The sequence below is a fragment of the Haliotis rufescens genome, unplaced genomic scaffold (assembly GCF_023055435.1).
Source record: "Haliotis rufescens isolate VD_foot unplaced genomic scaffold, xgHalRufe1.0.p SCAF_22, whole genome shotgun sequence".
NCBI lineage: Eukaryota > Metazoa > Mollusca > Gastropoda > Lepetellida > Haliotidae > Haliotis > Haliotis rufescens.
The window spans coordinates 3,415,693-3,433,490 of record NW_025963913.1 but is presented as its reverse complement, the minus strand read 5'-3'; the positions used below and the strand labels follow the sequence as shown (position 1 = coordinate 3,433,490).

Here is a 17,798-nt window from a genome sequence, read left to right as displayed (position 1 = left end):
CGAACTGTGTCGGCTGACGTGGACCTTGAATGGTTGCAGCAGTCTGCGTTGCTCGTCGCGGTCGGTCACCCAGATGTATCATCCGGATGTGACGGTCCTGCACTGGAGGAGTTACCCTCGACCGGTCTTGGACACTGTCTGTCTGTTGATGCCTTGCGACCAATCCGGTGATGGTGGACACATGACATCCAAAGTGCCTCGCCACTTCAGTTGACGTTGATCCGGCCTGTAGCATCCAAATGGCAACGCCTCTCTTGAGTTAATCGAATCATCTTACCTGTCCTTTCTATAAGTCGAGTGTGAAATGCTTGGTGTTTTTTTGTTACATGGTGGCTCATAAAGGATGGAAAAAGAGGAAAATGCACGCATATTTGGATGTGATTTGCGCTGCACGTACAAAGAACGTCAAACTAGACGACACGACGTGCTCAAAATGAATGATGTAAATAGTGAACAGTGTTTCTTCAGTGCGTCTCTTTACGTTTGTATACATTTCTTTTCACAAATTACTATTTTGTTCATTTCACAAACCAAAAAAATGACTTGCGTTTCTTTAGCGGTTGAGTATAATATAAATCCTAGCAATGGGCGGCGGTCCTTACTCGTCAACAAAAAAAACCACGAGACATTCAACACTAACTATTTATTGAAATACATCTTGTTGCCAAATAACGTTGAAAAAACATGCAACATAACAACAGCCGTTCCAACTTCGGCAAAGGGATCAATTAAAATGCGCAACGAGACAACGCCTGTTAACAGGAATGTTTTAAAGGGACACGAAGTTCAACAATCTGCTGTCCACTTTAAAATGTAGGTATAATGCCAAACAACCCTAAAATAAGAAATCGGAGGGGTTGGGGACAATTAGGGTAAACGAAAGAACCAAATTCAATGGAACATTGGACTGCGGTTGTGTGTGACGCTGTGCACGTACAGTTCCTGTTCACGTGTATTCCACAATGCGCGTCGTCGACACCACGCATGCACAGTAGCTGTTCACTCAAACGACTTCCCCAGCAAAACCACCCTCCTGTTGTTATCGAATGCACGGTTTATACATATACACGGAATTGTCAAGTTTAGCAACAAGTTTTATTTTCCGAGCCGACTGGAAAAGGGATCAATCAAAATTCGCAACGAGGTTGCAGAGCCAGTTAAAATAAATCTCTGAAAAGGAGGCTAGGCATCCGTCTCTTGCCCATTTTCAGCGTAGGTGCGTGGAATGGAGGCAGTCATGACAGTACTCATTTAATACCATTCTGCTTTAAATGATAAAAATGATTGGTGTTTGGAGGATCTGAATTGGCCCGCGACTGCAAAGTACGCCGAGCCAAGTGTTCCTTCAAGTAACTGATACTCCAAGGAACACCGTCGTGTCATCATCTAGATCTTGTTATCTGGTCGGGTGTCCCTGTACTTCTTAACGCCGGGTATGGACTTAACGGCCTCGTAGTTTCGGGCCAGGTTTGGGAATCTGCTGGCGAATGTTGCCCTGAAGGCTTCGTTTTGCAGGACAAAGTCCACAGCGTCCATCACGGCCAGGTCAGCAATGGTCACCTGTTGAGAGGTATAGAAGCGGCTTAATATGGTTGTACAGGGTATCATAGAGTAGATGAGGCTTTTAAGTCCCCGAGTGATAGATTTGTTTGTTGTTTAACGTCTCACTCAGCAATACTCGAGCTATACGACGGCAGCTATATAATCGAGTTTGGACCAAACAATCCAGTGATTGACAGATTTTCTTTGTCTTCACGTATCTACGTGTCCGCTGAACGTGTAAATCAACTGGTGACAGCTTAATCCACTGGTAGCGACATTTGTTTGTTTGTTGTTTAACGCCGCACTCAACAATATTCCAACTATATGACGGCGGTCTGTAAATAATCGAGACTGGACCAGACAATCCAGTGATTGACATCATGAGCCTTGATCCACCCAAATGGGATACACTGACACAATTAGCAAGCATGGTCGCATAAATCAACATATCAACATAATCAAAAAGTATTTACGTAATCAACTAGTATCAACGTAGTCAACTAGTATTTACGTAATCAACTAGTATTTACGTAATCAACTAGTATCAACGTAATCAGCTAGTATCAACGTAATCAACTAGCATCAACGTAATAAGCTAGTATCAACGTAATCAGCTAGTATCAACGTAATCAACTAGTATTTACGTAATCAACTAGTATCAACGTAATCAGCTAGTATCAACGTAATCAGATAGTATCAACCTAATCAACTAGCATCAACGTAATAAGCTAGTATCAACGTAATCAGATAGTTTTTACGTAATCAACTAGTATAAACGTAACGAGCTAGTATCAACGTAATCAGCCAGTATGAGTGAGTGAGTGAGTGTGTATGGTTTTACGCCGCTTTTAGCAATATTCCAGCAATATCACGGCTTGGGCTTCACACATTGTACCCATGTCGGGAATCGAACCCGGGTCTTCGGCGTGACGAGCGAACGCTTCAACCACTAGGCTATCCGACCGCCCCTCAGCCATTATGATCGTATGAATCAACAAGTATCAACATAATCAACTAGCATCAACGTAATAAGCTAGTATCAACGTAATAAGCTAGTATCAACGTAATCAGCTAGTATCAACGTAATCAGATAGTTTTTACGTAATCAACTAGTATAAACGTAACGAGCTAGTATCAACGTAATCAGCCAGTATGATCGTATGAATCAACAAGTATCAACATAATCAGATAGTATTTACGTAATCAACTAGCATCAACGTAATCAGCTAGTATCAACGTAATCAGATAGTATTTACGTAATCAACTAGTGTCAACGTAATCAGATAGTATTTACATAATCAACTAGTATCAACGTAATCAGATAGTATTTACGTAATCAACTAGCCCATGCTGCTGCACCAAGTGGAGGCTCTAGTTGAGGTAACTGTTTCATATCTTTACATCATTATCATTATCATGAGCCAAGGATTGCATATTTTTTATCAAACAATCACTCACCTCCGTTCCCACGAGAAAGCCATTACCAGAGGGATTGCCCTTGACATCGGCGTCCCAGTAGCCGAAATATGTGGGTGCAGTCTCCTCAAAAAACGCTTTCTCCAACTCAGCCTGAAATAGTAGCGAAACAATCATGGCGGTATTGAACTGACACTGTATCTAAAAATGTCTAATCTTAATTTCAGTTTCAGGTTTGTTGTTGAGGTTACTTTGAGTGGAAATTGGTTTGCTTCACTCTTAGGGTCTTTAGATGATCGAGCCTGGACCAGAAAAACCAGTAAGCCTGATCATCCATGCCGGCAGTCACAAGCCAAACCACTCATCGCAGTTGTAAACGCGCCATGCATTACGACGACACGCAACCATCCGTCCCCAATCCTGCCTTCGGCTTCGATTCCCTACATAGATACAAGGTTTGAAGCCCATTTTGGTGTCCCCGCCGTCATATTGCTGGAATATTGCTCGCCCGCTCGCCCGCTCGCCCCCGCCCTCCCTCGATTGTAGTCCCCTTATGGTCTACAAGAACACTGGTGCCGAAATAGTGCTATCGTCGTCGGCGTAGCATTGACAGACCTGCAAGGGCTTTGACACGTACGTACCTTTTTCTCTGCGTCTTCATTGAAGAAGTATTTGTAAATAGGTTCCTTCATTGAGCGAGTCTGTTCTGAGATGTAATCCGCCTTCAGTCGATCAAGGGGGGTCTTTCCAGCCAGACCTGTGCGTGTCAGAGAGAGAGAGAGAGTGAGCGAGACCACCACGCCAACTTTCTGATTTTCTAGCCACTAACCTTACCACTCTGCCGGACCCATGAAGATCCGGGTTAGAATAGATCTTCAGCAACCCATGGTGGTCAGGCTCGCTGACATGGTTGATGCATGTCATCGTATCCCAAGTGCTCGGATCGATGCTCACGATGTGAATCACTGGATTGTCTTGTCCAGACTCGATTATTTACAGACCGCCGTCATATAGCTGGAATATTGCTGAGTGCGGCGTTAAACAATAAACAAACAAACAAACAAACAAACAAACAAACAAACAAACAAACTACTCTGCCACCGGGGCTGATCTGATATGAGCACTAGATTTCAGAAACTATTACGCTTTAAACAATGTTTTAACTCTCAGTTACTTTTATCACCCTTGATGACATAACATTAAAATGAAAAAATAATGAGATTGACGCCTCGGGTAATAATTGCAAACCAGTGGTCAACATCACGAGCAATGTCCGACGCCCTCGGTGTACGATGACACGCAATCAACCTAGTCACCGTAACTGACCACTGTTCCATTTCATCGCCCAACACGAGGCATATATTCAACTGGTGCATGGTCATGTCAAATTCAAAGGTGACTGACACCTCGGAGTTATCAGCACGAAAATTTCGACCTAGCTATTATCTGGAAGGATATGGTTATATCCCCAACTCACCGTTTTCGGCCGCCAGGTATCTCGAGATGGACATACTTTCGGGGAACACCTTTCCGTCGATCTCTATGACGGGGAGCTGGCCAAATGGCGTGTCTGCAAACAGGTAAATAATCATATTCAGAACCTGTATTGTCAATACGTAAAGGTCTTTCGTCGACGTCAGCAAGGCGGCATGAAACATTTTTTCTCGGCCACATAGGTAGGACTTTTATAAATTGAAATTAAAAAAGATGGGGGAGAAACAATGTATTTTTAGCACCAAGAATACCAACAAACACACATGAGCAAACACTGAACTCGATTCTTTAATACATTGTCAGTTGTCAGGCATGGATAGCAGAAGCTGCTTCAGGTGGCGAGGGAAATTAGAAAAAGAATAATTTGTTTAATTGGCAATAGATATCACTAACACGGAGTTAAGTGAGGCACCAATTCCCGAGAAACGTTTCCTTTTTAAAACCTACGGAAGCCTTTAAGGGTCATTTAACATTTTCATTGAAATTTCAAGATACATTCTTAGTTGAAATTTCAAGGTGCTAAGTTGAAATTTATTTTTTAATTTTTGTTCTTGAAATTTCAAGAGAGTAACTTGAAATTTCAAGATATATACAAAGTTGAAATTTCAAGATAATGATCTAACTAGGTCATGCTACCACCCACGTGTCTACCAGGACCAGTCTATTATTTAGATACAGCAGCGGTGTTACTTACGGAAGCCTTTAAGGGCATTTAAAAAAAATCTTGAAATTTCAACGAATGTAATTTGAAATTTCAAGTTAGTGTCTTGAAATTTCAAATAATAAATTTAAATTTAAAATTACTATCTTGAAGTTAGAATAAACAAATGCCTCTCAAAGGCATCCGTAAGTAACACCGCTGCTGTATCTAAATAATAGACTGGTCCTGGTAGACACGTGGGTGGTAGCATGACCTAGTTAGATCATTATCTTGAAATTTCAACTTTGTATATATCTTGAAATTTCAAGTTACTCTCTTGAGTACCTAAATTATGGTCTGGTGCTGGCTGAGACGTGGGTGATAGCATGAGCAGCTATCCACGTCGTTCAGTCCTTGTAGCCACCTGTGAAGAACGCGACCATTGTTAAGCCTAGAAATCGTTTAGGAATGCCATTGAACCTATTGGGATGTACTCGGGATACAAACTGGATACATACTAGAAAGTGCATCGTTAACTGGAATGGCACCCTTTGATTTAAAGAGTGAGTGAGTGAGTGAGTTCGGTTTAACGCCGCTTTGAACAGTTTTTCCAGTTATATGACGGCATGTCAGCTTCATGTGGGAGGAAAGCCCGAAGTGAATCCCGGAGCAGGCCTTAGGCGTTAATCACTCTGTTTAAACCCACGAGCAGTCCAGCACGGGTGTGTTGCTGACAAACCTAGAAACATAATCGGGACGAAACGGGATTCGAACCACGATCATAGGTTTTTGGCGCGCCCAAGGGATCCGCATAGCTTGTTTCTCACAGTTACTCGCCTAAACCCTACTGTGAGATACTGTAAAATAATCGCCCCTCTACCGGTAACCTATTTTTAAAGTTGCAGTACCCTGTTATCTACTCCAGTGAATGTGTGTCCCACCTGTCAACACACGACTGGCGGTCTGTAAGGGACACTTGCTGGAAGTAAGTGGCTAGTAAAACAAATACCTTTGACCTGGAATGGACAGTACCCTAGGCAGTCCGGCGGTGTGTCAATACAGGCTGAAGTCTTGTGTACTTATTGTAACAAGTTTTATCGTGTTTAAATTTTCGTTTATAAATGTCCATGCGGGTTAATATTTATGTTTTAATAGAACCAAGAAAGTTTTTACGCGTCAAAACAGAATAAAAATAATAGAGTCAGAATAATTATCTCATTCTCTTCACAAAGGTTTCCCATCAAAGCAGTTTATTTTCAAATGAACACATAAGTTATTCAAATAGTTGACAAACTTTAGATGACGTCTTAATTTCACAGTACTGTTTTCAAAACCAAGAGTCATTCTCCACGAAACACATATTCCATGATTTCTAAACAGTGTTTATAGGCGAAACTGTGTTCACAGTCAGCAGTTAAAACTGAAAAGCTCTCCGTTATGTACCTTAAATGGTCCCGTAAAAATAATCGGTCCCCTTTCGGTAACCTGTAGAAACGAGGGGCTTACATCGCTCGACCCTGTTTGGGGGATATACGTCAGTCACCACTCAACACCTGACCCTGTCCAGCTAATGGCTAGGAGATGCACTGACGTTTCGTGTCACCTACACTACTGTTTTCAGAGATCTGTTTGCTTAGTGTAAGAAGTTGTATCATGTTGGAATAGATCATGTTCATGTATAAATGTTGTTAGTTCATGTATAAATATTGTTATTCTTCCAATGTGGACCATTTCTGGCGTCCCCCGGCGTGATATTGCTGGAATATATCGCTAAAAGCGGCGTAAAACCATACTCACTCACTCACTTCAATGTGGATAGCACAAAAATCAGATAAAATATCTTACCTACATAACAAATCAAAAATATTTGTACTGTGCACATATTGAAGGAAATGTGCGGTTGACTGCAATTCCGCTTGTAATATAATTTTTGTACACAAAGGCCCGAGGCCTTTATCAGAACTGAAATAAATAGATTGATGGTTTAACACGGTTATCGTCGTTTTAAGGTTTTTACCATTGAAACTATTATTTTGCAACATCGCTGAGAATGGATTTTGAAGTAACCAAACTTGAGTTTAATTGAGATAATGTTTTGTTGTAAAAAAATAAAATAATGCTTTACAGGTGGTATTTCATTTTGAACAATAATGTCCTCTTTTTTGGACGTAAGTCTTTGGTCAATGCGAAAACTGAGGTTGTTTATAGGCGAAGGTCATAACGACGGACTATAAAACATGTAAAATGCATAATTAAAACCATTTTCAGCGGTAGAAGCTGTGAGGGGAAGACGCCTTAAGATAGACCAAAAAGAAGTCGACCCGAGGACAACCTACATTTAAAGTCTAATCTATGATTCAGAGGATCAAGGGCGAGATGATAAGACGTAAAAAGACGCAACAAAAGCAGGTTATCTCTACAGACCAGATACGGCCAGTGCTGAGCACGACACCATGGGATGGATCCAGAAGTAGGAAACACTTTTTCAGATATTCAGAGACAAAGAAGACAGATGCACCAGGCCTAGACTTACAACTAGTCTCTGAAATGAACAGATCGTACAGAGAAAAACCCAGTTGTTCAATGTACAGTAAACTACGGTTATAACGAACACGCTTATAACGAACTGACGGATATAACGAACTTACTTTTTTGGTCCCGACTATTTGCTGTAGTTATGCTGTATATATGCTTATAACGAACTACGGTTATAACGAACTAAAATTAGTAGTCCCCTTGAGCTCGTTATAACCGTACTTTACTGTATCTTAATAAAATATAAGGAGCCCAGAGACTCTCTTCATTTTCCTGATACTGCAGTAATCTAGACTTGCCAAGCATTACAGACTTGCATAGGCTGTATTTGATATATTTGTATCAGGGTCTGTAAGACAGACTACACCAGGCCCTTCCTCTTCCATCCCCAACCACACCCCCTTCCCACCCATCTTATAAACTAACATATAATAAATAACACTGCTATGCCATTTAAGTTATTGATTCCTTCTACTCTTGTCTTGGTGGGGCCGAGTTGTTGTGGAAACACTATGTTTCTTTAAGCAAAGAGAAAAAATCAAACCAATACCTAACGTCATCATGTGGTGTTACATTGAGTGATAACCTCTTTGAGATACTATTAGTAAAACTATACCTTAAGTGACATTTGTGAAAGGCATTCCTTCCAATCTACAGGATGAACATTGTTTCGATGCCCGGAACAACAACATGATTGTTTGAGATGACCTGATGACAGAAGCTAAAGATGATAAAAGCATTTCTCAACTGTTTACACGTACCTCCCATCACAAAAATGTAATGAATTTTCTACTATCGCTAAACCTGATTCCGAGAGGTTAAGTTGGTGAGTATTAATTACGCCGCTTTAGCAATATTCAAGCAATATCACGGCGTGGGACCCCAGAAATGGGCTTCACACATTGTACCTATATAGGGAATCGAACCCGGATCTTCGGCGTGACGAGCGAACGCTTTAACCACTAGGCTACCTCACCACCCCCGAGAGCTTAAGGCACAGGTGACATTGCTCTGAACTCTCATAATGTCACACTATTCAATTCTCTAGGCGATAGACAACAGGTGAACTTATTTGCCAGGTGCATTTATCCCCAAAACCCAGATAACTTCATGTCAGTGTATAACGAAGCAGTGTAAAACATTGACCAGCAACACAAAGTGTGAATAAAAGCTGTTAAAAGAAGAACATCCTTTTGCGATTGCTGGAGGAACTACGGTAAGGTGCAAGGGCCATCGGGTACTGACCCTGTACCTCTCGCACATGCCAAATCGTCAGGCTCGAATAACGCGGGTATACCGTAGTTCAGGTGAAGGTACGTCAATACAGATGCTGGCTTGGACAACGCCGGTACGCAATCTTCCTCCCAATTACCGTAAAATATCATCCTAAAGGCCTTGGTCACACTGACCGACCGTTTCGTTGAGATGATCAGCTGCTCGCAACACATATCTCCATTTGTAGAGAGTGACTCTTTCATCTGTCACCCTTTTGAAATATAACACCTTTAATTGGTCAGCCGTGAGAATGTCTCCGATTTTCATAAATATTTTCTCCAACAACTTCTATCTTCTCAATATTGATGGAAATACAGTATTTGGGTCATGTAGAGCTAGTCGAACACCCCAACGTTTATTGTAAGGACTAGCCTCTACGAGAATGTTAGGATAGAGACAGAATGTTTGACGATACGAAGAGATTTGTTTGTACTACATCATAACTTGTTCCTCTTCCATCGGTAAAACTGTCCAACATATTTACCCAATCGTTTCATTTTAAAATCTGCTCGTTTGTGTCCCAATCTACAATCATCACAGCTTTACTATAAATGTTTGTTTGTTTGTTTGTTGTTTAACGCCGCACTCAGCAATATTCCAGCTATATGACGGCGGGTCGTAAATAATCGAATCTGGACCAGACAATCCAGTGATTGACATAATGAGCATCGATCCACGCAATTGGGATCAATGACATGCATCAACCAAGTCTGCGAACATGACCACCCGATCCCGTTATACCCCCATCACACCAAACTAGTTCTCAATACGTTCGTAAAAATATTGTCGAACGGGCTCCAACTGTGTATGAACGTAGTGGAACTATTGACAGTCTTTTTACGAACTTCATGGACGGGCTCGGACTGGGAGGGTGCTCCAGAACTTTGAGTCTGCTCAAAATTTTATCCCGTCAATCCCGTTCTGCAATTAGTCGGATTGACAACGTACTTAAAACGAGAAAGACGTATAACGAACGGAATTGCCGTACTTCGAACCTACTAGGGACGTGTTACGACGTGGTGCAGTCCGACATAAATTTCAGGACGTGTGCACACCGACCGGGTCGACTTCTCTTTGGAGGCATGATGTGTACAGCTCGAAGCCCGGAACTTGAATAAAGACTGGCTACAACGCGCTCGGTATCCATAGGAGTCGGGCCAGGACGGGCCAGAACGCGAGTCACGCACTTCGGAACGAGTTGGTCGGGTTAAGAATTAGTTAGAACTGGCTTGGACGTATTGTGAACGAGGTAGAACGAGGTTGAACTGGTTAAGAACGGGTTGAGAACGGCTACGGACGTGCTCGAACTGCTTCGAACGTTGTCGGGTTGAGGTGAACTACCTTGGACACTTTTACACAATCTGAACTGGATACAAACGGACTGCAGACTGGATAAGAACGAGATAAGAACGAGATAGGAACGAGATAGACGTATAGAGTAACTACGCTATCTACCGTGATCCCAGCCCGTTCTAGAATTTTGTCCGGAACGGGGTAGAACGGGATAGAACTACTTTGGTGTGATGGTAGCATTAGTCGCCTCTTACGACAAGCAGGGTCGCCTATTACAGCAACCGGATCTTCACAGCGCTTTAAATGTAATATTGTTCATCGATATGAATGACACTAGTGTAGCGTTGACTGAATGGAGTGAACGTGAAATAAAACATGCCATGATGAAACGTTTACTCATAAAATCGTGTTCACAACTTACTCTGATGGAAACCGGTTCAATGGAACGACAAACGAATGTGTGCTCGCATCATATCTTGAAATATGTTCTAAATTAATTGGCTGTGGAAAGAATAAAGGAAGCTGATTGGTTAGATTACCTTTTGGCATCATGTCTATCACTAACATTCAAAATGATTGGTTCGTATATTTAAAGGTGGAGAGAGTTAGCTAGATTAAACATAGAATGGCACCAATAGAAGTCCACATTCTTTCATGAAAGGGTGAAATTCTATTTGATGATGATGATGATGATGCCCATTCAAATCCCCGTCCTCTTTGTGACGTCATACATGTCTATTAGAATAACGCTAGGCTCTTGGATATTCATAGGGCACCTTATTGAAGGTGCAGAGTTTCCACAATATAGTCTTTCAATTGCCGGAATATTGCTAAAAACGGTGTAAAAACCATACTCACTCACCTTTATTCACAGCGCATCCATTTCTTGTATGTCTGAGTGAGGTGAGGTGGGGTGAAATGGGGTTTAACGTCGCGTCCAAGATTATTGAACTTATATAGCGACGTGCATGCGCATGTGTGTGTGTGTGTGTGTGTGTGTGTGTGTGTGACTGCTTGTACTAGTCCGGACTGATGCCGATTTATAGTGCTAGCACACTGAGATACCATGCCGCAGTTTAACATGAATACCCCACTCAGACACAGTCCTTGTTTTAGCTCCTTAATGCCGAGCGCCAGACAGGGTAACAACAAGTACCATCTTTAAACGTCTTTTGGTATGACGAGGCTGGGGATCGAACCCCGGACCTTCCGCTCTCCGGGCGGACGCTCCACCATTAGACCACGGAGGCGGTCTGTATGTCTGAGTGAGTGAATATGATTTTACCCCCCTTTTAGCAATATTCCAGCAATGTTACGGAGGTGGATACCCATGTGGGGAATCGAACCCGGGCCCTCGACGCGACGAGTCGACGCTTTCATTACTAGGCTGCCCCCAACGCCCCCACTTCAATAAGATAAGTGCAACACATTCGTATTTGCACATTATACCTTATTTTTAATGTATTACGTTGTTTGATGAATTAACCGCAGCAGTGTCACCACTGTTCTGAAATTATCCACTAATTAGGAGTGAATAACTCGTTTTAACACTTACGGCTATTCAAACAGACCACGTGCAGTGTCAGTGCAGTTTAATGACAACCCTAAATCAGCTTTACTCTGGTTTTAGATCCGTTAGGTTGGATCCCGCCAGGTTGGATGCCGTAGGGGATGGATCCCATAAGGTTGAATCCCGCAAGGATGGATCCCGCAAGGTTAGATGCCGCTAGGATGGACTCCGTTAGGATGGATCCCGTTAGGATGGATCCCAAAAGGATAGATGCCGTTAGGTTGGATCCCGTTAGGTTGGATGCCGTAAGGATGGACCCCGTTAGGTTAGGATCCCGTTTAGATGGATCTCGTAAGGTTTGATCCCGTTAGGGTTGGTTCCTATGAGGTTGGATCCCGTTAGGGTTGGATCCCGCTAGTTTGGATCCCGTTCGTCCAGATACTCCACCTTCCGGGAATTTCATGTTGGGCAAGAGAACTATTCAGTCCGGATTAATGTGGTGTTACTGTAGCTATTTAGACACAAGGTATTCAGTCCTGCAGTATCAGTTACCAACAAAGGAACACCTGATAGTCTCAGTGCTGTGTTTGTAAGAGGTTTAAGTCTCCGGGTATTTGTTTCACTGTTTAGAGCTCGGAACAGGTTTCAGTTTGCGAGTTCCGTTCGTACAAGCTGTCAGTTCATAGCGCAGTGTGTAAAAGAGCTTTCAGTTTTCAGCAGCGTGTGCAAGAGCTGGCAGTTTTCAGCGTTATGTGTAAGAGCTGTCAGTTTACAGCGCAGTGTGTAAGAGCTGGCAGTTTACAGCGCAGTGTGTAAAAGAGCTTTCAGTTTTCAGAACTGTGTGCAAGACCTGGCAGTTTTCAGCGTTATGTGTAAGAGCTTTCAGTTTCCCGCGTTATGTGTAAGAGCTGTCGGTTTTCAGCGCTGAATTTAAAAGCAGTCAGTTTTCAGCGTTATGTGTAAGAGCTGGCAGTTTTCAGCGCTGTGTGTAAAAGAGCTTTCAGTTTTTAGCACTGTTTGGAAGAGCTTTCACTTTTCAGCACCGTGTGTAAGAGCTTTCCGTCTGTGTACTCCGTTTTTGAAAGGGTTTCCATTGTTAGAGGGGTCACGGGAATGTTGAAATACTTTATATATTTACCATTTCCCCGCATTCGTTCGTCATTTATTATCACCGAAATCAGGTGGCAGCTGAATCTTGGACGCCATTTTGACCTCCATAACCTACTAGTTTTCGTTCCCTTATCAAAAGTTCACTTTCGATTAGAAATATCTGCGTATTTGGAGTAAGTGGTTAAATTAGAAACAGGCACATAGATGTAGGTAAAATGATGTTTTAAAAATCGGTGAAATGGAAGTGTTCTGTAAATCCCAGAGCCTACACTATTGAGCCAGGTTGTTCGGTAGGCCCAAGTTACTACATGTACAGACTTTATGTAGAGACACACACAACAGTGATCCCAGACAGTTTCATGTCTAGGTCATGGTCCAAATTTGTTAGATATGGACAAACAAGCGAACAGATTAAGTACAGACAAGTATTTGTCACAGAGTGACGAAATATCCCCCGCCATATACACCATAGTACCAAATATGAAGACAATCCAGCGATTAGTTCTTGAGATATTGTGGCAACACCGTTTTCCAACTCCAAAAACAGATTTGCCTGCTGTGACCTTGAAAATTGGGTCAAGGTCACCAAAACCGACTGGTGTCTGCGGTGTCTGTATATACACCATAGTTCCAAATATGAAGACAATCGAGAGGTTTAGTTCTTGAGATATTGTGGCAACACCGTTTTCCAACTCTAAAAGCAGATTTGCCTGCTGTGACCTTGAAAATGGGATCAAGGTCACCAAAACCGACTGGTGTCTGCGGAGTCTGTATATACACCATAGTTCCAAATATGAAGACAATCCAGCGATTAGTTCTTGAGATATCGCGGCAACACCGTTTTCTAACTCCAAAAGCAGATTTGCCTGCTGTGACCTTGAAAATGGGGTCAAGGTCACCAAAACCGACTGGTGTCTGCGGTGTCTGTATATACACCATAGTTCCAAATATGAAGACAATCGAGAGGTTTAGTTCTTGAGATATTGTGGCAACACCGTTTTCCAACTCTAAAAGCAGATTTGCCTGCTGTGACCTTGAAAATGGGATCAAGGTCACCAAAACCGACTGGTGTCTGCGGAGTCTGTATATACACTATAGTTCCAAATATGAAGACAATCCAGTGTTTAGTTCTTGAGATATCGCGGCAACACCGTTTTCCAACTCCAAAAGCAGATTTGCCTGCTGTGACCTTGAAAATGGGGTCAAGGTCACCAAAACCGACTGGTGTCTGCGGTGTCTGTATATACACCATAGTTCCAAATATGAAGACAATCCAGTGTTTAGTTCTTGAGATATCGCGGCAACACCGTTTTCCAACTCTAAAAGCAGATTTGTCTGCTGTGACCTTGAAAATGGGATCAAGGTCACCAAAACCGACTGGTGTCTGCGGAGTCTGTATATACACCATAGTTCCAAATATGAAGACAATCCAGTGTTTAGTTCTTGAGATATCGCGGCAACACCGTTTTCCAACTCTAAAAGCAGATTTGTCTGCTGTGACCTTGAAAATAGGATCAAGGTCACCAAAACCGACTGGTGTCTGCGGAGTCTGTATATACACCATAGTTCCAAATATGAAGACAATCCAGTGTTTAGTTCTTCAGATATCGCGGCAACAAACAGGTGGGACGTACGGACGGACGTACGGACAGACGGACGTACGGACGGTCGTGAATACTATATCCCCCGCTTCGCGCTTTCGCGCGGCGGGGGATAATAAGCGTAGACGATGAAACTGCATCTTCCATTCAGTGTAATCCCATTAAAATCCGATCTTGGTTTCGCTACTGCTAAATAACGATCTGAGATTACAGATCACTTAAGAACGACCTTTCGCGAACTTTGATCGACCAATGAAACGTCTTACAAGAAGTCGACATCAGCCAATCAGAAAGCAGCTTTCTCGCGCTCCATGGCATTAGTTTCACACTGGCGACTTCTGTTCCAGCCTTTGCTTTAAAAGAAATATTCTGACAGTTTTCGATTCAAAACTGAAAACTGAACAAAAGATATTCTGGATGACTAATAGGTGGCTGAGATTGTTTGGCAGTACTTCCCATGGGCTATATATGGAATGTTTCAAATGTTTATCCCACTTAAACCAGAGATAGATGATTTTGACGGAATGAGTCGTACAGCCGGTAACTGTCGTTCGGAATACCCCGTGTTAACCAATTCGAGGTTGCATGACTACAAAACACATTCCGACTGTCATCCCGATCTGGTAGCGACGCTCTGATTGGTCGGATGAAAGGTCGTTCTGACCCAACTCGTAATTGGGATGACCTCAGAGTTGTGCTTTGCGGTAGCGAGAACTAACATTTGGCTTTAATGAGACTACCACGCAGTGAAGTCACTCGTTGACCTATAAAGCTGAATCGAGGAGAACCTTTTCACAGGAAACTCTTTAGAATTGTCAAAGCAAGTAAGACTTTAATCTGATAGACAGGAATGTGTCGCCCGCCATCAGGTGTGGTGTAGGCGAGGTAGTGTGATTCTATGGCTATTGTGCTGATGACATTGGGCGTCTAAATGTACGACCCGTTTCACTGAAGATGAAGTTTACTTGTAAAGCTACGCTCATACTGTGAAGATTTGTGGCAGTAATAGTGCAATTGTCCTTTAGTGACACAGGGGCGGTTGGGTAGCCTAGTGGTTAAAGCGTTCGCTCGTCACGCCGAGATCCGGGTTCGATTCCCGACATGGGTACAATGTGTGAAGCCCATTTCTGGTGTGCCCCGCCGTGATATTGCTGGGATATTGCTAAAACTCACTCTCTTACTTTAGTGACACCGACCAAGATTCGTGACACTCAACGCATGATATGGATACTCGAAACGACGAGGGTGACGTTGCGTAAAACAACCTTAGCGCTATGACTGTCGTAAGTCTATGTCAAGGTATGGGAGTTACGATCACCTTAGCGCTAATATCGCTTTGTGCAACGGCACCCAGATGGAAACTTTGCTGTGGCACATCGTCACACAAATACCATTCGATATGCCATGGTACTGACACATTAGAAACTTGGTTTTAGCAGGAGTGAGTGAGTGAGTGAGTTGGGTTTTACATCGTCGGTTTTTACGCCGCTTTTAACAGTATTCCAGTTATATCATGGCGTGTCAGCTTAATGTCGGAAGAAAGCCCGAAGTGATGCAAGTCTAAGACGTTTACCACTTCGGTGAAACCCACGAGCACGGGTATGGTGCTGACAAACCTAGAAACATAATCGGGTCGAACCGGGATTCGAACACACAATCATAGGTTTCTGGCGTGCCCAAGGGACGCAACTCTGCACAGCGAATCGCGGCGCCTTAGACGACTGGGCCACCCGTGCCCCCGGTTTTAGCACGAAAGTAACCACCAATACAATAGTCTAAAATTAACGTTCAGTGATCGTAACATCATGAAAAGGCCCTGGATTGTTAATGATGAATGGTACATGCGTAACATGACATGGCAGAATACGTGAGCAACATGACACGGCAGAATCCGTATAGTTACAAGGCCTTACAAGTAGATACAAAGGTATTGTTCGTGAGTGGGGCTTGTCGTATATTCTAAAAACGAGGTCACTGTGCGACAGCTGTGTGAGGACGTTTATATGCAATGTGAAACATATTGCCTGCAACATACGATCCGGGGGTTTTAAAGTTATCGTTTAACAGTAAGAGCTCATAGAATGCTATATGCGCAAACATGTTCATATCGTTTTAGATAAAAAAAATTCCAAAATTGAATGTTTGTTTAGATTTTAGTTATTTATGATGAATCAAAATTGATTTTTGAGTGCAATTTTGTATTGCCCTAATAACATTTGATTCACAATATGCAATATGCATTGACGGCATATTCAAAGGTTAAGAAGAAGATGCATTTTTTCCGTATTGCATATTTGGCAATTACCATTATTAAATAATATTTTGCAAGAATGTTAGTAAGTATTCCATTTGTTCGATTGAATATGATCAACGTTTAAACATCATAACTCTCTTTTTGAATTTTCAAATAATTGTTAACTGGTCGATGCATATCTGAATTTGTTTTGTTTCTATCTTTAAATTCAGATGACTTACCAATTGAGCAAACACCGGCCCAAATAACATCAGGACCCTTTCCTTAAAGTGATTGTAGAGCTACGACTGTCGTAATTCTATGTTAAAGTGATGGGAGGGAGTGCTACGACTGTCGTAATTCTATGTTAAAGTGATGGGAGGGAGTGCTACGATCGCTTTGTGGAACGGGGCCGTTTTCGCTCGGCAATTAGTAGACAAAGTCGTTTACGGCAGAGGAAATCGTTGACGTTTTGCTGTTAAATTTTGTGTTAAAAGGCGAATTCTGTTTTCTCATCAACATGTGATTTTCAATGTATGTTTTGATAATTCTTCAACATTCACAAATCAGAAAATGAAATGAACTATAGTTCCTCTTTATAACGATATTTACAACTTACCCTTTTTTAACGCGGGCCATGCGTCGAATTCAATCCTCTTGTCTTCAAAAGGGACACCCGCACAGTGCAAAACAAGTCTTGGAATCTCGCCGCGACCCCGCACATTGAAATAGACGTATTTGTAGGACGGCATCTTCGGAAATGTCACACGGCTATCAACAAGCGTTCCAGCGGACTGTCGGTATCGGAATGAGCAGCGCAGCGCTCGAATCGAGGAAAGCGGCGTGGCAGAAGGTCACGTGACATGTACCGTACGCAAGGCGGTGACTTGAAGTTTTCACATCGCTCGATGTCGCCTATGAGCAAGATAGATGAGATACCGCTTCTGTTTATCACATAGTATTATCACATACAACATCCTGCAGAGTCATGCATCTATTCTATCGTCAGATACGTTTGAGGTCTTTGCACTGATAGATTTATCCCTGACAAAGAACTATTCATCAAAACATTTTTCATGGGAGACGGGAGTTGAAATGGGATTTAACATCTGGCTCAAAATTATTTCTTTCATACAAAATATCTCCTTG

At 42.4% G+C, this 17,798-nt stretch overlaps 1 protein-coding gene across 1 annotated transcript; it reads right to left on the bottom strand.

Annotated features, from left to right (window-relative positions):
- Positions 1-628: 628 nt before the first annotated feature.
- Positions 629-17,488, bottom strand: LOC124136335 (glutathione S-transferase 1-like). Its single transcript, XM_046502238.2, has 5 exons — positions 17,269-17,488; positions 4,436-4,528; positions 3,600-3,715; positions 3,001-3,111; positions 629-1,560 (listed from the first exon to the last, which is right to left on the bottom strand). The coding sequence occupies exons 1-5, from the start codon at positions 17,399-17,401 to the stop codon at positions 1,387-1,389; spliced, it is 627 nt and encodes a 208-aa protein (XP_046358194.1). The 5' UTR covers positions 17,402-17,488; the 3' UTR covers positions 629-1,386.
- Positions 17,489-17,798: the final 310 nt, after the last annotated feature.

Excerpts from the sequence above, each read along its gene's own strand:
- LOC124136335 (XM_046502238.2), bottom strand. The coding sequence starts at position 17,401 with ATGCCGTCCTACAAATACGTCTATTTCAATGTGCGGGGTCGCGGCGAG. Across the intron at positions 4,529-17,268 it reads ATGGCCCGCGTTAAAAAAGG|ACACGCCATTTGGCCAGCTC; the intron begins GTAAGTTGTAAA and ends ACCTGTTTGCAG. Across the intron at positions 1,561-3,000 it reads GCTTTCTCGTGGGAACGGAG|GTGACCATTGCTGACCTGGC; the intron begins GTGAGTGATTGT and ends ACCTCTCAACAG.